This window comes from Geospiza fortis, unplaced genomic scaffold, assembly GCF_000277835.1.
Source record: "Geospiza fortis unplaced genomic scaffold, GeoFor_1.0 scaffold1, whole genome shotgun sequence".
NCBI classification, from domain to species: domain Eukaryota; kingdom Metazoa; phylum Chordata; class Aves; order Passeriformes; family Thraupidae; genus Geospiza; species Geospiza fortis.
This window is the reverse complement of record NW_005054320.1, coordinates 6499460-6525130: the sequence shown is the minus strand read 5'-3', so window position 1 is coordinate 6525130 and position 25671 is coordinate 6499460. Positions and strand designations below refer to the sequence as shown.

The following is a 25671-nucleotide window of genomic DNA, read 5'->3' as shown; positions in this document are numbered from 1 at the left end:
TGCTTCTGCTGGTCCTGAGACAGTTGCTTGTGTTTCCATCACATCAGCTTGCTGTGGGGAAAAAGAAACTGTCCTCCAGAAGTTTCCTGGCAGGAGTAAGAGCTGGGAAGACATTGTCAAAGTGTTTTATGCCTCTCATTTCGATTACCCCATTTCCTTTGGAGCTATTGACTGAGTGCTGGTGAACTAAAGTTGGAAAAAGAAGTCATGAAAAGATCTACCTCATATCCTTATCTCCTGATTAGTTGAAAATAACCCCCACCAGATGGATAAAAGGGCAAAGTTTTCATCCTCTAGTGAACATGGACTGAGCTTTCATCTAAACCTCACTGCTTGAACAGAGACAGCAACAAGCTGTGTCTTTCCATCCCAGGACTTCCCAGGCTGGATGGAGACAGAAGTTCCAGTGGTGTGTGAGACAGTCCTGCTGGCATTTATTCTGTGAAAAAGCTTTCAACTGTTACCAATGTCTGTCCTACTGGAGTGGAACAGCAGTGGGGAGAAGGACAGGCCATGTGTGAACAGAAGAGACATCACATGAACCTTGCCACATGGAGCATCAAGGAAGCACTAAATAGCAATATTATCTGTACCTTTTCGCTGACAGAAGTGAGGTTGCCTGTAGACACAGAGTGTAAATATTTCCTGAGCACTGTATTCCTCATGTGTCTGGAATGCATGCAATAACCAGCTCTGTTATTCTCAAGAGGCAGCCCAGTCAGCTTTTGTCAGGGAAATTTAATAACTGATGGGCGTGAAAAAATGCTTATCTATGCCTTACTGCTGTGAAACCCTTCCTCCTGCTCTGCCAAGCAGCAACAGCAGTTTACTGGGAGAAGCAGGCTTCCTTCAAGGACATTTGCTCTTCAGGCTAGTCCTGAAATGCAGAAACAGACCAGAGAGAGGGGAGTGAATTTTCCAGGAAGTTTCAGAGAAGCAGTGGGAGATTTCTGCTGATTTCAGGAAAAAAACCAAAACCAACCAAGGAAACAAAACCAAAACCAAAAAAATCTCCAACGAAAACAACAACAACAACAAAACTCCCTGAAGTGCTGAAGAAAGTTGGGTTCTGCAATCGTCAGCTGCATATTGGAATAGAAACCCTTTTGTTTTGGGTTACCACTGCCATTTCTTTTCCAAAGTAAACTGCTATAAAGAGGAAGGCAAGGGACCCTCAATATCCTAATCCTCCAGTTCTTTTGACCCTCTAAGCCCATTCCTGAGGGAAAGCTTAGTCCAAGTGGAGCTAGACATCTGGAGAATTAGGACTGTTGCCTATCACAGCCAGGCTGTGAGCCTCTCCCTGTCCCTGGGCTGTGATCAGCAGCATTCAGGCAGGGAATCAATGGATTCTTTTAATGCCAAATTTGATTCCAAGTTTTACTGGTGAGGAACAAGACTATGGAAAATAGGATAGGAGGCACAGAGCAGCATCCCACAGGCTGCCAAATTGGCACTGTGAACCGAGAGTGGTGTCAGGGCTCCAACTGGTGCACCTCAGCCGCCCACATCAGTCTGTTTCTGTGCCTTTAAAACACTGGAGGTACCAGGGGTGCTGAGGCACAGAATATTGCTTCTTGCTTGGAGTGCTTGAACTGGAGTGCTGCAAGACACAGCTACCACCAGCATGTGGCTAGGATGCCAGGTTCCTCTCATTGACTCTGCATGCCAGATCTACTCATTACACATGGTGGGCACACAGCAAATGTTTGTAAAGATCTTGTGGTTCCTGCATCTTGCAGTTTCTGCAGAGGAAGCTCCAGAGGGACTAATTTCTCCTTGTCCCTCACAAGGGATGTTGAAGTAGGCAGTGGCATCTGTACACCCAAAATTGTCATTCCCCCTGTGACAAAGGAGCAGCTTTTCCAATCAGCCCTGCTGGTGCTCTGGAGCAGGGTGGGTAGCTGCTCTCTGAGTGCAAAGCCAGCAATGCTTTGCAGCCATGGGGGCAAGCGGCACCAGAGCAGGACAAAAGCGTTGGTGTGGCCTGTTTGTGCTGGTTTGTGTTTGTCTGTGAGTAAGCTGAGGATGGTTTTGGACAGAAGGGTGTCAGGGCACAGGTGGTGTTCAGGCCAGAGGGTCCTTTCAAGGACCAGAGGCAAGTGTGGTGGCACTTGAAGCATTCAGGGACTGCACAGGAGGACATCCTGGCTACTCGTCCTTCTGCCATGCCTCCTAGCATTTACTGTAACCCCCTGGCAGCATCCCTCGACTCTGAGCACTTTCTTCCCTGCCTGTCCTTGGGAAGAGGGATTGTAAGATATGGGAATAAAGATGAACCACAACTGTTGTGAGTCAGCACAGTGTGGCTGCTACTTGTTTTGTGCTTCCCAGGTGTGAGAACAGAGGCTTGTCATGACAACCTTGGCTGAGTTTATAGCAGCTATCTCACTCTGGGATCAATTCCCAGCATGGAAATTGGTAGAGCTCCTCAAGGAGATGGGTGTTATTCAAGTGTATATATAACACTTGCCATCTTCCCCAGGACAGGAAAGCTCAGGCTGTCCCACAGTGAGCCTGGCTGGGACCTTGAGTGACTTGGGAGTCCTGTGGGACATGGCAAGGCTTTGCTGAAAGCTGTCACACTGCAGGATCCACAGGAGCCATCAAAGTCCCCATCCTGCAGGCCCCTGGGAGAGGCAGTGCCTGGGTCTCCAGCTGCCTGGTGCCCATGGTTGGATGATATCCATGGCTTTTCTCACAGTAGGGTCAGCTGTGATCCACCTTGAGGGATTAGATGGGGAACTGCTGTTCATCCCAGCCATGACTGAAAGCTAGTGACAAAGGGGAAGAAGCCAAACGTGACATCTCCCAGCTCTGAGGGCATCTAGGCAGAGCTTGGTATGGATGTGAATGTGTAAATGGATTTGTGTGAGCCCTTATGTGGAGGTACCACATATTTTGGTACCCTTCTGAGCATGTGCAAACAGGGCTTCCTCAGACAACTTCCCTCTGGCTTTAAGGATGAGGATGCAAGGGAGACAGTGGGAGGTCAAACAAGTCTGCAACATCTCCCTTTTTCTCTATTCCCTCTTCCCTTTCTCCCTTCCCTGCTGCTCCCTGTGGGAGAGGCTTGTTCACATGGTGTGATTCTCTGGAGCTCCATATCAGCCCTGTGATCGTGGCATCTGTGGAAACTGAGCAAGTCACAGATGCAGGCACACATCAGTGATGGGAGGAGTCCATGGTTGTAGGGACATGATGGACTGTCCTGCAGGAGGCTGCCCATCAGCTTTGTGTTGGCAAAGTGTGCTGCAAACCAGTAAACGCTGCTGAAGGAGAGCAGCTGGTTTTGTGTGGGCAAAAGGCTGTGACCTCTCACAGCCTGCACCTCTCTGGGCTTCTCCTCTGTGAGGAGTCTCTGTGAGACTGCTGGGCACGAGCCCCAGGAGGTACCTGTGGGATTTGTGGGGAGCTGCTTCAGGGCTTTCTCTGGCTGGGAGCTGAGTTTGCTGCCACAACCCCTCAGTCCACAGGGAAATGTGCCTGTGACAGCTCCACTGGCTGTGGTGGGGGTCTACAGCCAGCTGTGCTTCTGGGTCTGTCCAAGCTGGGCTGTGCCAGAGAGCTTGTGCTTGGCAAGGAGCTGTGCTGATCCATGACATGCTGCCTTTCTTCTCCTCTGGCATGGCTGCTTCACCTGTGTGGCTTGGCAAGTGGTCCTCTCCTCTTCAGTTTCCCAGTTAACAGCCGATTACCCATCTCCACATGGAGCATCCCAAATCCAGCCAGCTCAAAAAAATGGCCGTGTTTCCAGACTCCTCCTGCACATTCCCTGCCTTGTACCTGGTGTCTCCTGGGCTCAGGGGCTTTGCTCACTCCCTGGTCACTCACAAGCACCAGCAGGCACTGCCTGACTTGCTTATGCAACAGGGAATGCAGAGAGAAGCATGCTGCACTGCTCTCAAAGGCCAAGCCTGGGTCTCCTGCCACATGGTCCCCACTGTTGATGACAAGGGCTGCTCAGCTGAATGTTCATCCCTGTTGAGGTGATGTGCTTTACCCATCTGCCTCATTCTGGGTCTGTGGCTCACCTGCCTCCCCCTCCTTCCTGCAGACAGCTCTGCAGATGGACAGTATGGCATGGGCTGTGAAGGAGGTGGGCTCTGTGCTAATGCTGTCCTTTCCTTTTTCCCCAACAGCATGACTACAGTCATTGTCATCCTGGCTGCAGTGATCGCCCTGATCATTGGTTTTGGTGTCTCAGGTGTGTGACTGCTCAGATTTCTTGCAGTGGGACTGGTGGGATGATGAACTTCTGCCCTGCCTCTACTTCTGTGTGTCCATCCCATGCACAGGCTGAGGTGTGACCATGTGTTGAAGTGCCACCCACCCTTTAACAAAGGCTAGGTAGGTGTAGCACAGCCTGTGCTGCTGGAGGTGTAGTGCTGTGGCACCTGAAATTCCCTTGGGCTTGGAGCCCCAAACCTACACATAAAGTCCTGCACATTCTCTGCTCCTTCTCCTAGATAGGATGAGATGATGGGATGCTATTTATTGTGAAATCAGAGAGCATCTGCCAGGATGGGGTGCCTTTCCCAGGACCCTCAGAGACAACAAAAATGTGTTGTTTTGGTGTTGGCCAAAATGCAGCTTCCTTGGAATGTGCTGAGTGAGGATGGGTAGGAAAGGGCTGCATGGGGAAGAGGGCCTGGCTCTGGGAATTCTCAGGCTTGCAGCTTAGGATTTCAGATGCTCACTTTTCTTAAACAAAAGAAAAATGTTTGGATTTCAGTAAGGGGGAAAGAGCTGCTGTTTCTCTGCCAGCATTATGCCTTCCAATCACATTTATATTGCATAAAGGGAGGTCCTGACTAAGAAAAGACATAAAAATCATACTTTTCTGGCAGCTGCAAAGAGGAAAATCCCTGATACATATAAGTAAACAAGAAAATACCACATGAACTCTTCTCAAACAAGTAAGAAGAGCTACTTTTTGAAGCACTCTTTTGCTATAGAAGTACTCCTGTGCTTTATTATGGCATACAATCCACAGGAGCTGGCCTCTACTAGCAGCACTGGTAGCAGCCACTGGGGCCTTGCTGTGTGCCAGTGACTGTTCAGCCTCAGGCTTGGTCCACGACAGCCACAGGGCAGTCTGGCCTTTCTCCAGGCTTGCTGCCTCACCTTTCTCCAGCCTCCTTGCTCTCTCCTTGCAGGAAAACACTCCATCAGTGTGACGGCACTGACGTCTCCAGGGAACATTGGCCAGCGCAGTGTCCTGGGCTGCTCTTTCGAGCCCGACATCCGGATGGACAGCATAGCAATCCAGTGGGCCAAGGAGGGGGTAGCTGGGCTGGTTCACGAGTTTAAGGAAGGGAAGGACCACCTGCAGGAGCAGGATCCATCATTTCAGGGCCGCACGGCTGTGTTTGTAGACCAGGTGATCGGCGGGAATGCTTCCCTGGAGCTGAGGGATGTGCAGCTCTCCGATGCCGGCACCTACCAGTGCTCTGTCACCACAGCCAGAGGGAGCGGGGCAGCGGTGCTGCGCTACAGGACAGGAGGTGAGGGCTACAAGGAGCAAAATCCTGCTGCAAAACACATGCTACTGTGGCTTGGTTGAACCTTATGATTTTGCTACACCCCTGAGGAGGGTGTATTTCTGGCTTTTACAAGGATATTTATGGCCTTAACCCCTCTTTTGACACCCTTGTTCCAGAAAAGGTTATAATCTTGATAACATGGTAGCTTTTTCTCTCTAGAATTAGGATGTATCTCCGGCCAGAAGTGCTGCATAGTAAAAACTGTAGTGTATTTAATATATTTTTCTCAGTTTTTCTGAAGTATTTTGTTTTTTAAAATTACTACCAAAGCAACAAACCTCTGATATCATACTTACCTGAAATGTTACATATTTACAAGAGTCAGTCCTCCAGGAGAGATCTGGAAACCACCAGGTCTTCAGCCTCTTCCAGTGAGATGAATTTAGCCGTAATAACAAGTCACCTCCTAAGCGGTCACCTCATGTTGAGGCTGAGGGATGAACCCCTTGAGGGTCTCCTCCAGACTTCAGTCTTTGCTCCCTCCCTCTCATCCCTGTGGCCAGAATTGCTGTCCTACAGCTCAGATTGGGTGAGGAAAAGCCTTCAGACCTCTCCAAGTGAAAGAGGGTTTTGCAAGCCTGAGAGTTGCAAATGTTCCATGGAGACTTGGTCCCCTATCCCTCCTTGAAACCTTGTGGCTCTGCCTACTTTTGTGTTGCTTGATTGGATGTTTAAAGTAATCCACACAGAAAAGGCATTAGAAAGAACATGTGAAATGTTGTAATGGGTTTTATTTCCAGCATGGCTATAATACCTGTTCTGTGTGGAAAGATAGACATGCTCCTTTCAGCTGATTTTCTTAACTCATCCTTATACCAGCTCACCTCCAGGTCCTACCACCCAAAAGAAAAGTGGACAAATACTGAAGGCAGCTGTCCTGTGCTTTGGCTGTGTAAGCCCTTCTTATTCCAGGTCTGCAGGGGATTGCTCAGGAGAGAAGATGGCTTCAAGTTGCCCCAGGGGAAGTTTAGATTTAATATTAAGAAACATTTGCTCATGGAAAGGGTTATCAAGCCCTGGAACAGGCTGCCCAGGGATGTAGTGGAGTCACCTACTATCCCTAGAGATTTAAGATACATGCATTTATGGTTATGATATAGTTGTGGACTTAATGCTGGGTTAACAGTTGGACTTGATCTTGAAGGTCTCTTCCAACCTTAATGATTCTGTGAAGCTGTAGGTGTTGGTCAGGCCCCCTTCTCAGTGAGTGGAGAGGGTGAATCATCTTTCCCCCATTATTAAGAATAACTAAAAGACACTAAAGCTGCGTCACGACCTCAGCAGATCCTGTCAAGCTGGACTGCTATGTCCTAGGAGTCCTTGGATCCCTTGTACTCATCCTCCCATTGCCCAACCTGTACAGAGCTCTGTCTGAGCCTGTTTCTGGCTTGGCTCCAGGCAATGCTGTGATGCCAAGCAGCAAGCAGCCTAGAAATACCTGGGACTGGTAGATGCAGTTGGGTATTTCATGCCCAGTTCCTATCACTTGCCTTGTTTTGAGTGTCTCCCTGTTTTCCCTCCCAAAGCCTTCAGCATGCCCGTGATGCAGGTGGAGCACAGCAGCCATGGGGAGACGCTGCAGTGCAAAGCCCCACACTGGTTCCCTCGCCCTGCTGTACACTGGATGGCCTGTGGTGACACTGGGGAGCACCTGCCCCATGCTGCCAACACCAGCTACCAGCTGAACCCCGAAAACATCACTGTGAAGGTGGTTTCCCTCCTGCACAACATCACTGCTAATGCCACCTACACCTGCGTGATTGAAAACAGCATTGCCAAGGCTGTGGTCAACATCAGAGTGACAGGTAGGGTTTGACAGCGCCCCGAGACCACAGGCACAGGGGAGAGGAGAGTTTCAGCAGTGTTCCTGGTGCACCTGGGGGTTCCTGCAGCAGCTGTGTCAGGCAAGGAAGGGACTGAAAGCATGGCTAATCCAACCACTTCTCTGTCCCTGGGATGAATGAAAGGGTCTGTTTGCTCCTGCTATCTCATGCTTCTTGTGGTATTGTCACCTTGGCTTGGGGACAGAACTGCCAGTAGACCAGAAAGAGGGACACACTTCAAAGGAGTGCATTGCTTGGAATGTTAACCAAAACCAAACCAACCAACCAAACCCCACATCTTTTGACACTTTCTTTAGCCAGTTCATCTTAGATCCCATTTGTGCACCAAACAAACAGGCCCCTTTAGCAGTTATTGGTGACAATACCCCTGACTCCAGCCCAATCCCTTTATTTTAAAAGCCATTTTACTCACAGAAAACCAAGTTTACAAAGGTCCTGAGTATCTTCTCCTGTTCTACATGAGAAGGACCATAATGCTTCTATAGCCAGGACTTCATTGCAATTGGTCTCCAGTACAAGAGGCAGGGTCTACCTTCATCCATATTCAGAAAATTGGGAAAGAATAAATGCACACTTTTTTTGCCTTCCCTGCTGTGTTCCTGTTCTGGTAGCCTCTCACAATTCTTCTGCTACAGATTTCAGCACTACGAAGGCGACCAACTTGCAGCTGGTGAACCTGAATGCAGAGTCAGTGTCATCCTCCTTGCCAGCCTGTCACTGGATGCTTCTGCTTCCCTTGTACCTGCTGTCAATATAAAGCCTCTGTGAAGCAATTGGGAACTCTGCTGGACCTGCAGGTAAGCTTGGGAAGAGAAACTCATATACATACAATATATGGAGGCCCTCTTAGGGAGTTTGGCTAGAGCAGCAGACCTATCTCAACCCTGCCAGAATGGGAGAGCATCTCCCCTCTGCCCATCCTTTCCCCATCCCCACCTTTAGGTGGGACACATGGCTTGTCCCTCCCACGGGCTTCTCCCATCACTTTCTGCAACCACAGAGATCCTTCTCTTGCACCATCAACTGTCAGCTCTTACTTGTCCCATTTTCTTTCCTGGGCATCCTCTGGACCTGGGCTGCAGTTCATGGCTGGAAGGCAGCACGGACTTTTTCCTCTCCCTCCCTGCTCACAAGACCTGCTACAGCACAAGCCTCTCCAGTAAATACTACAGACACCTTGAACATGGCTAGAGGGAGCTGCCAGCCTCAGCAATTCCCTGCAGACCTGGAATAAGGAGGGCTTACACAGCCAAAGCACAGGACAGCTGCCTTCAGTATTTATTGGCTTTGGCTGGTAGGACCTGGAGGTGAACTGGTGAAAGGGTGAGCTAAAGAAAATCATCTGAAAGGAACATGTCTGTCCTTCCACACAGAACAGGTATTACAGTTACGTTGATGGCAAGACTCACTCAGGCTTTCCTCACAATGGCACTGAGGGCTTTAGGAGTTCCTGCTGGTTCCAGAGTACTCTGTAGTACAAACATGAAATTAGCTGATTTTTCCTGTGTTATCATTTCTTACCCACACCAACAACAGGATACTTTGTTTGGCTTCACAAAGAGAGCAAGGAATGTGATAAGGAGAATTGCATAAAGGAAAAGTTCTGATTGTAGGACAAGATATGTTCCCTTGTCTGATCTAACACAGTGACCAGAACTCTGATCATGGGCAGAAGTTCAGACACAAACAGGAAAAGGGTTTCCCGCAATAAAGCTGAGAATAGCTCCTTCAGAGTATTAAAAGCAAGCAAATCTTAACTCCCCCCAAACAGATTTGATTCACCCATCTCTTGTCTTGTGATTCTCTGACTGTACTAATAAAACTGTAAATAAGAGATGCAGTTAACCTCCTTCATCTTCTTGGGGTGCTAAAATCAAACTCCCCTGCTGAAAAAGATGTGAATGGTAGAACAGCAATGGGTTAGAAAACTGCCAGCAGGCTTGGAATATCCTGGCAAAGACAAACCACATCTAAAGTCCTGTATGAAGAGTGATGGTTGCAGTTGTAATGTGAAGAGGAACAGATAAGCAGACAGCAGACAGAAAACTAACAAACAGCATGAGGAGGAAAAGGAGACTAGTAAGATACTACTGGAAGCTTCAAGTTATTAAACCCAGATATAACAATAGAGCTGAATTTTTCTTTTTTGTTTTTTAAGTAAGTGTTATCAGGTACTTCCTATCTATATCTGTCTGCTACTGTGGTATTCATATTACTAGACTACTTTCAGTTGCACTTTTTAACCAGATTTTAATCTTTGTCTTATCATTTACAGTCAACATTTTCCTCAGGCTGAGATAGTTTATTTTGGGGTTTTTTTGGTTTTGTTTTGCTTTCTTTCTGGAGGGTGGAGAGACGATTTAGTAAAATCTTTTCTGTTCTGCAGAAAGCACCCACAGAAAGAAAGGCTATCACAGCAACATTTGCAAAGACTTCAGCTTTAAGCTATTTTGTCAACCTTTTAGGATGGAGTCTCACAACGTTACTGAATGGTGGCATCTATCAGGTCTTGTGCCACTCACACTTTGGTCTCAGAAGTGGACAGCAGGCCTTGAGAGGGAAGACACTCCATTCATGCTCAGTAAAACCACTGCCTGTATCACAGCTCAGTGCCTGCCTCTTACCAGCCCCACCTAATGTTCAGGCTGCTCCTGATAAACTGAAAAACAATGCCCAAATAATCTTGTCATTTAACACTGTGATTTAGTCTCCAAACAGCAGCTTGCTCACTTCCCTTTTTTTCTTGAAGGAGATGCTTTAAGAGTGTAATTTTAATTATTTCAATTAGGTTAAGAAGACCATACCCTGTGGGAACTGTATAGTTTTGTTAATGGTCACCATATAGCAAGTAAACCTGAATACTAAAATAGATACCAAAACAGATACAGTGTTCTTTAAGTAATATTTTCATAGCTTTATTTAGTAGATACTACCACACAAAAGGCACACACTGTGTGCCCTAGGCCCAAGGCAAGACCTGTCACATAGGAAGCACTGAACATCTCTCTTCCAAAATGTAGCCCAAAGTCACTGGTTGACAATGGCCCAGAGTGCCATTCAGGAATTCCACAAGTCACAGCAGTTGCTTGACTGCACCCTTCACCCTGGGTGCTCACAGGCTTGTGCTCCCACTGAAAGGAGATTAAAAAAAGCTCCCGATCGCAGTTGGTATTTCCATAATTCCTCTCCCACTGGGAGAGATATTAAGCAGTGGCTCCCACCCAGGAGGAACTGGATGTCCTGCTCATCCTCTGGCTGTTCAGGTATCCTAAGGCATCTTGTCCCACTTCCTCCACCTTCAGGCACAGCAGGCTCGGACGAGGCCCCACTCGTGACACGAACTCCACTTCACCACAGCGAAAGTTCCGCAGCTGCAGGGGAGCTGCAGGGGAAGGACACAAGGGGTAACAACTCAGTGCAGAGCTCTGGCTATGCTCTAGCCCACAGCTGCACAAGCTGCTGGGGGAGGGAAGGCCTTGGAGCAGCTGCTTGGCATCTGCCAAACCTCAAAGGACAGCATGATGAATGACTCCAGGATGTAGGTAGAGGAATGCATTCTGCCAGCATCCCTCCAAACCTGCAGGAAACAGACATTCTACACTGTGAAATGCTATGAACTGTGTGCTCACAGAGCTGATGCTCTGAGCTTTGTATCCTCTATCAGTATCAGCAACCTGCCTTTACAGGCAGTGTACATGACAGCCAGAAATTCTCCACTGCAGAGCATCCTCTGGTGAGCTTAGCAAACCAACCCCTGCAGCACCTGCACTCAAACTTAAGCTCTAGGTACTTGTGCAAACAGTGTGAAGAATTGGTGTGAAGAATGTCCCCTTAACACAGCAATTGCACAGTTGCGGCAGCATGAGCTCAGACCTCAGTACTCATGAATTCAAAACACTTCAGTGCTGATTTCCAGGTGAGGATTTTCAGGCCTGCTATTGACCCTACATGCTGTCCTATCTACAGTCAAAACCCACTTGATTTGAGAAGTCTGCACAGTAACTCTGGCTGATCAGATTCCTGTCCCAGACAAGGACTGGGAATCTTTCTCAAGAACAGTTTTATGTTTCTGTGTGAAGTAGAAAAATTTATCCTATGTTGTTTTAGGAATTTCCATAATATTATTTCTCTATTTTTATAGCCATGGATCTACTAAGACACAAATTAGTTCTACACTACAGAATACAAAATTCCAGGAAAATCCTTCAAAGATCTTGCTATGATGGGCAGTGAAGGCACCTCTCCTTTTCCAGCCTGGTGAGATGCCTCCTCCCTTTCTTCCCACACTAAATATTACAAAAGCCAGCAGTAGTTGCTTACCAGGCTGCAGGATCTTGGAGGGCTTCCTGTCTAGGCTGAAATCCAACAGGATAGGGCGACATATGAGAGGACTTCTGCACAGACTCCTTAGGTAACAAGCAACAAGATCCTCAGGTTCCTCTAGACACTGAGGAAGGAGAGAGCATGTTGCCAATGAGTGTTCAGTGGGAGGCAGGGAGGCTCTGCAACACCCAGAGCAAAGGGAAATCCTGTCCAGCAGGCTGCAATTGCTGCTGGAATAGCCCACTCACCCCTGTTCCAGGAGCTTCCCCATGCTGAATGCACACGCTGCCCCTGCTCTGCACACAGTTCTGCACAGCTTCCCACTCGAGAAGGCTCAGGCCCAGCACTGCTGCCACATGTTCATTCCTGCACAGCACCACAGCTTCACCTGTTCCATCCTCCACCAGCACCCTGTGCAGAGAGCAAGCAGGCTGGGATCAGGAGGGCAGGATCCTGCTCCCTCTCAAGGGCCACACCCCAGAAAACATCTCAGTAGAGAGTTTGTTCACATCTCAGAAGATGTGATAACTCCATCTTTGCTGTTGTGTCCACATCCCATCCTTGATATTATTTTCCCCCTCCAGTTTGTGGTATAATTTGCTCTCTCCTCCTCCCACTTCCCACAGCCAATCCCTACAGCAGTTACCGTGCACTGGCTTGCCTCACTCCTGTTTGTGATGGACATGGAGGATTGTGTCGGGTGCACCTCCCCTGAAGGAAGAACAAAGCTACAGCTATGTATGGGTGTAAGTGAGAAGGGGAAGGGCCACTGCTTATTTTAATCCTTCTCTAATTAAGTAGGCAAAAGTGTAAAGAATTTCACTGCATTTCCAGTGACTGTCCTAGGAAAAGTTTATATGGGGAGAAAAATCACCTTGCTGCAAGGTGCTGATCCCAAATAGCAGTGAACATGGGAAGAGCAGAGCATTAACAGAGTAGGATTGTCCTCTTCAGTGTCCCCACTTCACCCTCAGTCCTAGCTGCCAGCCTGCCTGACATCAGATACACACTTCTAATCAGTTATCACTCTGGTCCCTTTCTAATATGCAAGTCCTTCTCAGACACTGGAAAGAGGGTTTGTAATTGAGATAGGAACTCTCATTTCTTCTACGTGGTAGCAAAGGATGTGTGAGAGTAAAAAATCTGCAAGACCTCTCACAAATTATGTTTGTGGAAGCTTGAATACCTCTTTGAAGATGCAGCTGCAAAGTGAGCAAATCCATTGCAGGCACACAGTCAGTACGCAGGACAAGTGGCATAAAATCCGGGCCTGGGCCACATTTTGCAGCTGAGGCCTCAAGCTGGACAGAAGCACTAGTGAAGGGGATGAGGCTTCTCCTGCAGGACTAGAAGAAAGAGCAATTTGAGAAGCTTGGAACATAGAAGCCTTTCTTTGGACACTCTATCATGAGAACAGACTCAACACTTACCTAGAAGGAAAAGGTAGGTGAGAAGCTGGCAGAGATAGGATGCTCACACAGCTGGAGGCAATGTATGTGCAATAAACATTATGGAATCTGCAATATGAAAGAGCAGACGTCAGAAAGAGCTCACAGAAACCAAACAATCAAGTTTTCTTGGGATGGCTGGGCTGATCTTCATTTGTAACATGGTAGGAAAATAATTTATGGCAAGGGATTGGGAGACATGAAGGTTTGGACAAGTCCACATGGGAGGTCAGATTAAGAGATGGTTTCAAAGACAGTAAGAGAGGTCAGGGCTCTAAAGACAAGAGCACCTTGAGATCTTGCGTTCCAAGTTCTGGAAGAGAATCTTGGCTCCAGGTAGCAAGCCCCTGAGGTGCTGCAGGTAGGTGGCAGTAATGTAAATGTCCATCACAACAGGGGAGCCTGGAGCAGCTGAGACGCTGAGCTTCACACTGTGATCCCTGGACAGCAGAGTCCCTGAGGAGGCACAGAACCACACAGAGCATGAGCTCACTCACACAGGCAGCATGGCCTGTCACTGAGCTGGGCCTGCTAGAGAGGCTCTTCCTCCCATCATGATGAGGCTGTCACTGTTCCACCTCCCAGGTTTTCTGGATACTGCATGCCCATCTCCACATACACAGTGTGCAGTTTCCAAGCCTTTGACATGCAACAGGATGTGACATCCTGGCATACTTCCACTATTCCCAGACACAGCAGCACACTTAGCCAAGTGCGCTGGCTCTCTGAAACAAAAAGAAGAACCAGTCTGTTGCTTCTCAACAGGCTGCCACAATCTTACCTGTCTGCTTTGGATGGCCAGGTGGCTTCTCATTCTTGGGAGAGGCACACAAGGTCCTCTCCACGACCTCACCACAGAAAGAAACAAGGGAACCTGTGAAACTGAGAGCAGACCAGGATTTTTGTCCCGCCTGAAATGAAAGGGAGTGGAAGAAGGCCTGACTTCAAGATTGCAACAAAGTGGAGCACTGTTGGTTAAGCCCAGTTTCTGGGGAACCTGCCCTTGAGCACCTGAGCTACTGGATTAAAGGGCAGCTTGCTGCAGCCTACCCCTCCTAGGGACAAGAGGCCCCTTTACCTTGCTTTCTGCTGCTTCAGGCTCAGCAGTGAAGATGAAGGGTAAGGCACTACAGCCTTCCTCTCTGCTAAACTCCTAATTGTTTTTCTGAATTAGATGAAGAAGCCAAGCAAAAAACCCAGAGTTTTTCATAAAGCACTGGTGAAAAATCCAGTGTACATACATATCACCCCAGATTAAACATGCTTTGAATGGAAAAGTTCTAAGTTTATTATGTGTTTGAGCAAGGTATGCTAAAAAAAATCTAAAACAAAAAAACCCCAAAAATATACATTCAGCCTGCTTTTCCCTGCTGTGCTTGTTTCCACTTCTGACAGGAATCTGGGAGACACCTTTGGGGCTTAGTCCACACCAGCAGTAGCAAAACAATCTTCTGGACACCATTTTGCAGTTTTGTCACCTGCAATCCCTTTACCTTAAATAACCAGGATGGGAGAAGTCTGAACTACTTGCACACAGATTTTCCAAACCATATTCTGGGTGGGTATTTCATTGCACTTTAATATAGCACTTTCCAATAAAAATTACCACAGAGCTATTCCCTAAGACACAGTCACTTGCAATTTGGGGCAGACCAACATACCTGCTGCTAAGCACTTCTGGGATGGAGGCAGTTCTCTGGTCCATGCCTGTCAGCACTGACAGGGCTGTCAGCTACAAGTGAGGGAGACACAGCCTCAGATGGGTTACAGTTTACAAGCAATCCCAGCCAGAGCAGAAAGGAAAAGCTCTGATTGCTCAGAGCTAGGTCAAGCAACTCATGCTTCCTCTCAGATGAATTCTGAAGCAGGAAGATGTGAAGCCCAGCAGCAGGCTCTGATGGAACTTAGAGCAGAACAGTCTCACCAACAAGATACTGTACATTGATAATTTCTAGCTAGTTCTGGAGAGACCTACAAGTAGCCTGTGAAAGCCCTGTGCAATAAGGCACTGCATACCTGGTGCTCAGGCAGACAGGAGATCCAGGTCTTATGCTCTAAGTGCCAGTTATCTTGGACAAGCAGGCACAGGGGGCACGATGTCCTGCTCAGGAATGTGGATGGCACAGGTGGAGAACAGAGCTTGTAAAACACTTCCAAGTCCTGAGATAAGAGTGATAAGGCAAGGCAGAAGACTATTAGAAAGAAGAAGATTAAAGTTCAATAGGGAAAAAGTGAAGAACAATGGTTTACAAAAGAAAAAAAAATCCACTGAACTCAGAGCTCTGAGAATTTTAATCAAACACAGAACGAAAGCAGTTTCTTGGAACGACAGAAGGAAATTCCAAACCTTGAAAACAGCTTAGTCACCCTCTGACTCCTCAACTCCCACATGCAGCTCAGCAGAAGTCTCCAAGAGAGAACAGCACAACAAGTTGTCTCTTACCGAGCAGCAGGGCACAGTGAAGCGATACAGTCCGTCCACGTGCAGGAATGGAAACCATCGCAGAGACCTCCCCAGAAACAGCAGTAGTGCCTGCTGGGGAAAGGGACGAGAAAGAGAGAGAGAGAGAAGGTGATGGGAACTGTTAGGTATGGAATGGAAAACACAGTAAAAAGAGAGCAAGCCCAGCCCAGAGGATGTCTTGATTGACAAGAGAAGGCACGCATTTACAGGAAGGTGACGGAGAGAAGATGGAACTTGCTTGGGGTGCAAGAAGGAATTTGCTGGCACAAACACACAAAGGCACCCAACACAAAAATCACTTTCCCATTGATACTAAATTACCCCACAGGCTCACTTGAGAGGAGCCAGCTCCCAGACTTTTCGAACCACACCCCAAAGCTGCCTCACTTCTTGCTGCGTCACATCCTCTTTTCCACCACAGCCAGTGTCCTCCAGCTCCAACAGGTTCCCAGTTTCTCTAGGGTGGCTCCAGAGCTGTGGTCTGCCCAGCCACAGCACTGTGGCCTGGAAACAGCACTGCAGCTCATGTTCTTCTTTATCTCCTTCTGCAGGCAGCTGGTAATTGCGTGACATGAGACCCTCTTTCTGGGTGACCAAGAACAGCTGAGATACACAGCTCGTTGTTATGGGGCTGCTCGGGCCCCCCTGACAGTTCTCATCTCTGCCAGTATCTGCATTGGGATCCTCCAATTTCAGCATTTTTGCCTCTGGGGTTTCCAGCTCAGATGCTGTGCTGACATCTTTCTTATTCCTCAAAGAGGAGCTGTTTCCACTCCTAAGGCCTTTCTGGATTTGTCCTTCAGCAGCATGGAGAACCTGCACATCCTCCAAGTAGAACTGCACATAGACACTGAAATGACAAATGGTAACAGTGAAACTCCCTATTCCTGACATGTGGCTGTCCTAAACAAACACTTATCTGGGAAAAACACATCTGGTGAGTGCCCCACAGGTACTCAGCAGGAGCAGTGGGAAAGAGTGAAGTGCAGGGCAGCTCCCAGGCTGCAAGTACTCTGAACAAAATGGAGATGGTGGCTTGCTGAGAAAGAGCTCATTTTATGCAAATAGCAAAGAATGGGTGCTTTGGCACTGAAATGCTATGTTGGTAAGAAGGCTTAACCATAGTCCAAAACACTCAAGGAGCTGGAAAGTGATTATTTTACCTGCACACTGAATAAAGGGACTCACATATTTTTTTTCTCTCTCACATGCTCCAGATTTTCCAGGTGTTCCCAGGAGGGAAAATCAGTCTTAAGGAATCTCTCCACTACAAGCTGGTAGTTTTCCACCCGCAAGAGTGATCCTGCAAACAAATCAGAAAAAAGAGCTGAGCTAAATAAAAAGAGAACATAAAACCAGTAAGGCCAATATCCTCATTTTAAAGTCACGAGGTCAGGCAGTGACAGTTCAGCATCTCCACACAGCATCTCTTCCTTGTTTTGGAGCTGGAGGGCAGAAGAGCAAAAGCTCAGCCCTCAAATACAGTTTAGTGGGACATACCTATGAGAGCAGTCTGGGCAAAGGGGCTGCCATCCTTACGGGAGATCACACAGCGAAGTGCGCTGCTCCTGTCCTGCAGCTGGAGGGAACTGCTCCTGGAGGAGACCCTCAGCACACCCAGGAGTATCTACAACAGAAAGGAAGCTGCAAAGAGCATCAAACAATTCCTATTCTTGAAAGCCAGAAATCAAAGTGTGTGTAGCAGCAGCTCAAATTCAGTCTGTTTTCCACATGCCACAGTGAGAAAATCAACGTTGTTCCCTCAAAGGAGGAAGAGGCATGCAATGGACAGGGTGCTGGAAGGCATGGTGAGAAGCAGGAGCTCTCAAGACACAGACAGGAAAGAGAAGGAGGCACATACCAGTTGGGGCTGGAAACTTTCAGCTGAGAGTGTGCAGTAGGACCAGGCCAGTCTGCGATTCAGCTCCTGGGTGCCCATATGCTGTGCCTCCAAGGGGGAAAGCAACTGGGATGGCCTGAAGCCTTCCCAGCTCTTCTGTTCTGCCACACGGCTAACTGCAGACAGAGATGGGGCGTGGCATGGAGGGTTCAGAGTCAAATACTGTGAACAAAAGAGGAAAAAAAAACCAAATTACCTGAGTTTCTTCCCATCAGACAAACAGGAAACAGCTCAAAGATCATTTACTCACTTTCTGCAGGGGACACTGGTGTATTTCTGATAGAATTTCATTGTAAATATCTCTTGCTTCTTCTCTGTCTGGCACCATAGCTTGCAGAAGGGGGACAAGGAACTTTTCAGCAGCTCCAGGGTTTTGGTGCATAGAGCTAAGCAATCGACGGCGCCCAAAGAAACAAGAAAACCTGAAAAGAAGTTATGACCATTAAAAGCACAGACAGTCCTTGCATTTTAGTGAGTCTTGCATCTAAGTCAGGGACTCCTTCTGCTTGTTTTTAGTGAATATACTGTATAGGCCAAGAACTAAAGAGATCACAAACCCCACGAAATTATTAAAAAATACAGCATTTAAGGCAAATGCAAATTATGTTGGGCAGACAAGAAACAGGAAAATCCACAGAATTAAGAGACTGGCAAAATCTCAAAACTCAAACGGCCAGAGAAACAAATGACATAAAGATAATCTCCCTCTAAGCCACACAAATGGATCTCCATGCCTTTTGGCTGGGCATGATATGATTACTCATGTTAGGTACACTTGGCTTTCTTTCACAGAATGCAAAAACACGAGTCAGAAACACCCACAGACTATTCTTATTCCATTTCCCTCATGAAAAATTAATTTCATAAGTTTAGCTTACTGCTTTTGAATGGCTGGAAGTGATCACACTGCCAGCCAAAATATGACAGAAAGTGAACTCAAATGAAAAGAAATAGCACTCACTGGAACAATTTTTAAGCAGTACCAGGACTGAGCAATCGCATTTAAAGAAAGTGGAAAAGATAATAAAAACTGAAACTTATAGTTAGCATAATTCCTAAGGCAAAACTGAAGCTGTTTCATTGGTAGCATGTCAAAATTCCACAGTGCCAGTAAAGCACAGGAACACTGAGCATTCTATCTATAAACTGCTACTTGACTGAGAGTAAAATGTATATACTTTAAAGTCCAAGGCAGCAGTCACAGTGATCAACCATAAGTGCTTCAGAACAAACACAAATATTTTCACTAACAGAAGCCAGAAACTGGCCCACAGCTGTCCAGCAAACAGTGCAGTGTCAGGGAGAGCAGGAAGCCATCTGGAAGACTTGGAGGTAAGCACGGGTGGGAAAATCTGCCAAGACAGAGACTGTAAAACAAATTATCACGCTCCTGGGAACACTCAGAGTATCTTAAAGTGATATGCTGAGCAGCTGCTGCTGCTTCTGTGCACAGTCAGGACACAAGAGCCTTTATATATTAGTTATGATCTAGTTGTAGCACCAGTTTCCAGCTTCAGCCTCAGTGCCCACCTTGATCTGCCAAACAAACCACAACGGCAAGCAGACACCCCTATGGTGCTTCTGTATTTCAGGACAAAGCATTCCAGGCAGAATTATGTGAGTACAATGCTCAGAAGCACTGCAGCTTTCCAAGACCTTTACCTCACCTGCACTTGAAAAATGCACCGGCTTTTCTTGTAGGAGCAACTGCAAGGTAACAAGCAACTGGACACGATGTGAAGTCTGGATAAATGGCTTACTAGGCCAAGAAACCAGAAGCAATTGCTGCTTGTACTATCCAAGCAAGTAATTTTGTGATCCTTTGGTCTAGAAGACACCCAGATAACCTACAAAGCACATTGAGGCATAGCCTGACTTCAGAAGAATTGTCCTCACCTCTCCTCAAAGGTCTCCAGGAGGCTCACCAGCCAGAGGTACAGTGGCATTCCCAGATTGAAGCGGAAGAGCAGCTGTAAGCAGAGATTTCCTGAAGAGGCCAGGGGCTGGTAGGGGGTGCTGAGCCTTGAGAAACTCTTCAGCACAACCATGCTGTTCAGGCAAGCACCAAGTACAGTGAAAGGGAAGGATGCCAGGGGCTTCTGCAGGAGGTGGACATCGATGAGCTGGGAGACACAGACACAGAGTGTAAGAGAAGAGATAGCCAGTCTGCCACCACTCCCCAAAACTGTAACCCCACCTTAAATCTTTTCTCACTCTACTGAATTGTCTATAATCAGGCCTGAGGCAGCGAGCATGGTTTAGGGAGGAATCAGATAATAATCATGTGAACTCCCATGACTGAGTCCAGGCAGCAAGATCTCCAGTTTTGTTCCAGATACTTGCTGAAATAATTCCCATGTTCCTGCAGCCTTCTTTGACCCACACACTCACAAGCCATCCCCAGGGCCTGAGTCTTTTCCTTGCAAATCTCAGCTTACCTCCACACAGGCTCCCGGTCGGAGGCCCCGTGCAGAGGTCAGCAGGGGCTGGTAAGCAAGGCACAAGCAGACTTGGTTATCCAGTAAAAAGAGACCAGCTTGCACATTGAGTACTTTGGTGACAAATCCCTAAACAGAAAGCAAACAGAAAGCAAGAGGACTGTAGAGAGTCACAAAATATAAGAGACTCACAGGCATGAGCAGTAAGAAACTAAACTCATGATGAAAATAATGGTCCTTCAGGCCAGGAGCTGAAACCCCAGTGCATGAGTGGGTGAAGGCTAAGCCTATGAACCCTTACCACATAGGAGATGATCTTGGACTCTTTGGTTGGTCTTGGCCTCTCCTCTTCAGCCTCCAGCTGCAAGGAGCAACTGAGCTGCTCAGCAGTCTCAAGGGAAGAAGACTGAGTGGATTCTCCTTGTGAAGCACTGTCCAGTGGCTGCTCCCTCACCTGCTCTGCACAGTAGGGCAGAAGGCAGGAAGAAGCACTGGTGATGAATATTGTTTGTCCAGATTTCTTCAGGCTGGACATACTCAGGCCTGTGATTGTGTACCTGTGGCCCAGCTGGAAGACATGATGCCACAGCAGCTGGCTGGGTTTCTAGAGCAGAGAAACAAAAGCAACATCAGCATCAACTCCAGTGAAAAAAATTCTTCCCGACCTAAATAATCTCACTCAAAAACCCCTTTTCCACCCAGAGGATTGCCTCACACTCTTAGCAAAAGGACTGTATCTGCAAGACATTCAGAGACACTGCAACTGCATGAGGGAGAAGGACTGTACTTCGGCAGGGCACAGAACTAGACTTCTTACATACCAAAACTATTGTACACTGGGTGCAATTAAAAAGATATCACTTGTAAAAGAAAGAATAAATCAAACTGGGAAATTGATGGCAAGCTTCAAAGAATTGATCAGCTAGTACATACACAGATCCAGATAGTGAATTTGTGAGCAAAATTCCAAGGACTTACTTGCACCAGCACAGGGACACAAACAGCAGATGCAAAGCATTTCAGAAACAGAAAGAAGAATGTCTTGTGGTGAACACAAAGGAGAGGGCCGAGTCTGGTCAATTCCCCTGCTACAGTTAGCTTTGATCTTTTCTTACGCAGAATCCTAGAGGGCAATTGAAGAGACAACTGAAATCAGAGATGAAAGAACACTTAAAAGTATCCCAAAAGCAAAATAAACAAATATGCAGCATGTACATTCCGGGAATAACAGATCCAACGAAGCAACATGGTCAATCTCTCAGAGAGGTTTTCAAAACAATATTTGACTACAAAATTTGTACTTTAACTTTTCTATACTAAATCCTCTTGATATTTTAGTATTTGAAGACAAAAGGAACAGAAGAACAAATTCATACACTCCATGACAACAGCAAGGTTATAAAAGGCATTACCACAAACAAGCAACTAATTTTTGGTCTAAAGGAGAAGAAAAAAGTCACAAGCAATTCTTCTGCAGAAAACAGAACTTGGATTTGTATGTCCATGGAACATGACACTGTGGAAGCTACAAGCCTATGAACAAGAGGCCTGAAAGCAACAATGGAGTCTTTCTAACAAACTTGGAAAGAGCAGCAAAACTGAAAGCAGATGAGAGGCAAGAGATTATATTTCTTGAATCAATTCTGTTTGCTGTGTCCAACCTACATTTCAAAAGATTAAAAAAAAAATTTAAAAAAAAATTAAGTTTGTAATTTTCATGTCAGCTCCTACTGGACTTGAATATAACCATCCCACTTGGAACAAAACCATTCTTGATTCCAAAACATCTAAACAATTATCTAACTTTATGACTTTAAAAAAACCCCAACCAGTAGTAGACATACAGCAGGAAACCTCACTGTAACATTTTAGTTGTTACATGGAAAATTGGTCAGATATCAGTCAATAACAAAGGAGCTTTATGTTAAAAGTCTGAGAACATATACTGAAATATGGAAATAGTGTTCTTGTTTAGAATGGTCCCTTGAGCTAAATCAAACACTCAAGCTTAAAATTATTTTCTCAGAAGCAGATAAACCCAATAAAAACAAAAGATAACTATAAAGAAATGAAAGCAGCATGATTAGTGACATTTTAATGTAATTAAATTACACCAGGAATTCTCTACTCAAGAAGATAAAACATGATCTAGCATGACTTGAAATTATCAACTTATTAAGATTTGCAATTCCATTGGCTCATTTTCACATACTGTAAACTAAAGCACAGTTACTTCTACCAGTTGACATTTCACTGGCACTTTTATCTCAGTAATCTCATAAGAATTTGACCAGTGGCACATATTAACATCATAATAAAATACAGGATTACTTTCAAGTATACTTTTGGTTCTCTAGACGATCAAAAAAAAAAAAAAAAGTTGTGCTAATCAAAAGAGCAAATTTTAGCCTCAAAGACAGGTGAATCAACACTGTTCTAATATTCTTTCTGTAATTTGAAATTACATCTAGAAATACTTAAAATTCATCCTATTTTTTCAAATTACAGAAAAAAACCCTTCCAATAAACTCCTGGGAAACAGATGATTAAAGAAAAGTGGCTTTGTTGTATAACTTTTACTTCCACCACTCGCTGTTATGCTTCCACATGTGGTAGAAATAGAATTTATCTCTTTCTAAGCCAAGTGCTCTTCATGTTACCTGCCAAGCCAGAGCAACAGCGCCATGAGGAGTAGGTGTTTACCCTGGGCAGGGTAGGTGTTTACCTGGAGGTAAGCAGTGGCTCAGCTGGCACTGGGGAGGTGACAGGAATGCTGTGAAGTACTTCCTTGGGGGCATTTACTGGCACTGGATCCACCAGGATTTCCAAGTACTCTGCTGCACTCTGGTCTGTCTGTGGGATATATGACCAGCTTGGGAAGACAAACAGTGAGTCCAGCCAGTCCAGTTCAAAGTGCAAGAGCTAAACCAACAGATAATGAGATTGAAGCTTGAGATGAGTTTCAGTTTGTTTTCTCAGCACTACTTACAGTGTTCATTACCAAAACACCCTTGCATGTGCATCACAAACTCTTCTCCTACTGCCAGGATCATCACTAAATGAGACCAGGGTTTTCTGCCCACTCTCTTACCTTGTACAGAGAACTTCTGTCCTTCCAGATGCACATCTGCCACAAACTTGCTGAACTCTACAGCTAGCACTTCCTGTTTATAGCCACGACCTCACAGAAAGGTGATAATTAATTCAATGCAAGGCTTAGATATTTTCAAACTGTTTTTCTAAAATTCTTGCCTGCTTTCTTTTGCCCCCGTGTTTTCAGTTAGAAGTTCTTACCAATACAACTTTTTCCTAGACTTTGTCTCATTGGAAAGCACAACTTCAGTGCTCTGTCACCACCACTGTAGGGGTTATTTGTTACCTCAATTCCCCTTGCAATTACCTTCAGGAGGCTTTTGAGTCAACTGTCATGCAAGCTATTATTTCCTGAAAGTATGCCATCAATGCATCACTGAACATGTAGCACAGCTCTCCAGAAAGTTACTTCTGCTCCACTAGCTGGAATTCAGCTAAGAGTGGAAAGGTCTCCTGTCACAGTCATATTTTCTGGAAAAATCCCTTTGCCCAGGATTCTTCTCCTGGGAAGCTGAGAAGCCTCAGAGAAAAAGGAAAACAATAATTATCTGATTGCTCCTGTGTTTTGCTGCTTTGGAATATGTTTGGACATTGTTTACCAACAGGTGGCTGTTTCATTGGTTTTCTGTGAATTATTTTGACTCAATGGCCAATCAGGGTCAAGCTGTGTCAAGGTTCTGGAAAGAATAATGAGTTTTCATTATTATCGTTTTAGCCTTCTGTAAGTATCCTTTTTGTATTCTTTAGTATAGTTTAGTTTGGTATTCTTTAATATAATATAGTATCATGAAATAATAAATTAGCCTTCTAAGAACATGGAGTCAGATTCATCGTTCCTTCCTGCCACAAATACAATAGTCTCCCAGGCCACCTTGTACTGTGGTGAATAGAACAGAACTGTACTGGCTGTCTCTCTTTTCCATGCCAGTACATTCAGCATTTCTTCTCCTAGCAAAGGCACATTTCACATGTTCTGTCCTCTGCCCAGGATGTGAGCTTGCTGTTTTCCTGCCTGTTACAGAGATGTGTTACTTCCTTCACAAGACTCTGGCAGAACGCCTGAAGCCCCTGGTGGTTTGTGACACTGGCCCAGAAGTGGGAATAAACACAGAACCCCTCAGACCAAGGACATACCTCACATGGAATTATCCCAGTATTGTCCTTCACATACAGGCAACCATCTACCAGCTTTTCTTTGTTTTCTTGCCTTCCATCTGCTAAGTAGCCAACCAAGATCAGGTAAGTCCTTGGCAAAGTGCGCTGCATGGGTAAAGCAGCTTGTCCTTGATGAGACCATTCCTTAAATTCCTTCGTGCTCCAGCTCAGATGGCTGCAGCACGGTATGTGCTGCTGATGCTGCAGGTCAGAAATGGAGATGAAACTGGAAAAAAAGAAAGAAAGAAAGAAAGAAAAAACCAAGAATATAGCAAGATGTACAAAGAACTCAGTTTGCAAATACCCTAATATCAACACTGAAAGAGCCAACACAAACTGTTCTCCAGCCTGTGATTTTGGTACTGGTTTCCAGTGAACTTCACTGACAATTTTAGGTTGTGAAACTGGAGCTCTCATCACAATACCCACTTGCTCAGTAACAGGACATAATCAAATTCAAAGGGTGTGAATTTGAAGAGTTTCACTTGATTAGTCGGGGATCAAAAGTTCAAAGCAAGAAACTAGTCCGGATGAGTGATGGGTCTGAATAAGCAATAAACAGTAATTAGATATAGAAAAATTAATCAGAAGACATAAATTTATGCAGGTACTTATGCTGTGCATTTTGCAGGCAAATGAACAGGGGATTAGCTGAAACTGCTCCATCTTCAGAGACAGAGCACCACCAGGAATAATACTGGTACCTATGATCCACAAAAGCACAGTGCTGCTTGTGTTTTTGTCAAATGTGCTGAGTGCTTTTCGGGAGAAAGCAGAACTACAGCAGGACACCAGCTCATGGTTATCACATACAGAAGCAAACAGACTCTCTCCTTGTGCTCTAGAGCTTGGTGGTTAGCTTGGATGTAGCACACTGCACACAAACAGACTCACAGGAGATAAATACCAAATACCTTTAACTCTTCTTGATAGATTCTTCTAAATATGAACCAAAGTCTGGTTTAAATGCCATAAAATACACAGGAAAAAATATGGCTTAAATGAGGTAAGTTTAGCTGGTGTGAAAGATCAACTACCTGCATTTATTAACTATTAGTTAAAGGTCACAAATCCCTAGTCAATTGCAGTTGACTTTTTCTCCCAAAACCGGTTGTGCCAGAGATTTTAATTCTCCCACAAGTTGGAGCAAGAAACCGATCCAGAGAAGCCAAACTTTCCAATATGGATATCTCTCAACGAGCTGCGTGTTTTTCATTATGCTGAGCACCCAAAAGCCTTTTAGCAACTAAAATATGGACCACGTTATCCTAGATTCCCCTTTTTTAGGAGCGCACACTCGAACGGTGAGCTCAGCTGGCCAACAGGTTGGGAGACCAGGAGCATCCTCCCGTGCGGGCCCGCAGGACCCAGCCGGGAAGAGGCCGTGCAAAGGCTGTACAGTGCGGCAGAGATGCCCGCCTCGGACACAGGCCCTGCCTACCGCAGACAGGCGGAGACGG

General features: G+C 46.1%; 2 protein-coding genes across 2 annotated transcripts in view; one reads left to right on the top strand and one right to left on the bottom strand.

Moving 5' to 3' along the window:
* Nucleotides 1–8147, top strand: part of VTCN1 (V-set domain containing T cell activation inhibitor 1) — an 8522-nt gene extending 375 nt beyond the window's left edge. Inside the window, exons 2-5 of the mRNA XM_005420654.2 lie at nucleotides 4143–4207; nucleotides 5160–5507; nucleotides 7073–7351; nucleotides 8026–8147. Coding sequence (XP_005420711.2) covers nucleotides 4143–4207; nucleotides 5160–5507; nucleotides 7073–7351; nucleotides 8026–8147 — 814 coding nt within the window. The remainder of the gene's footprint in view (nucleotides 1–4142; nucleotides 4208–5159; nucleotides 5508–7072; nucleotides 7352–8025) is intronic.
* Nucleotides 8148–10280: 2133 nt separating this feature from the next.
* CTC1 (CST telomere replication complex component 1) lies at nucleotides 10281–24415 on the bottom strand. The gene is made up of 22 exons (XM_031056689.1): nucleotides 24191–24415; nucleotides 22689–22885; nucleotides 20942–21086; nucleotides 20265–20567; nucleotides 19964–20092; nucleotides 19422–19648; nucleotides 17776–17947; nucleotides 17487–17687; nucleotides 17126–17252; nucleotides 16814–16928; nucleotides 16013–16475; nucleotides 15605–15697; nucleotides 15178–15321; nucleotides 14823–14893; nucleotides 13943–14043; nucleotides 13452–13617; nucleotides 13144–13230; nucleotides 12900–13059; nucleotides 12360–12424; nucleotides 11962–12124; nucleotides 11711–11837; nucleotides 10281–10772 (listed from the first exon to the last, which is right to left on the bottom strand). Exons 1-22 carry the CDS (start codon nucleotides 24320–24322, stop codon nucleotides 10594–10596), a joined length of 3567 nt encoding a protein of 1188 aa, XP_030912549.1. The 5' UTR covers nucleotides 24323–24415; the 3' UTR covers nucleotides 10281–10593.
* Between the last annotated feature and the right edge of the window lie 1256 nt (nucleotides 24416–25671).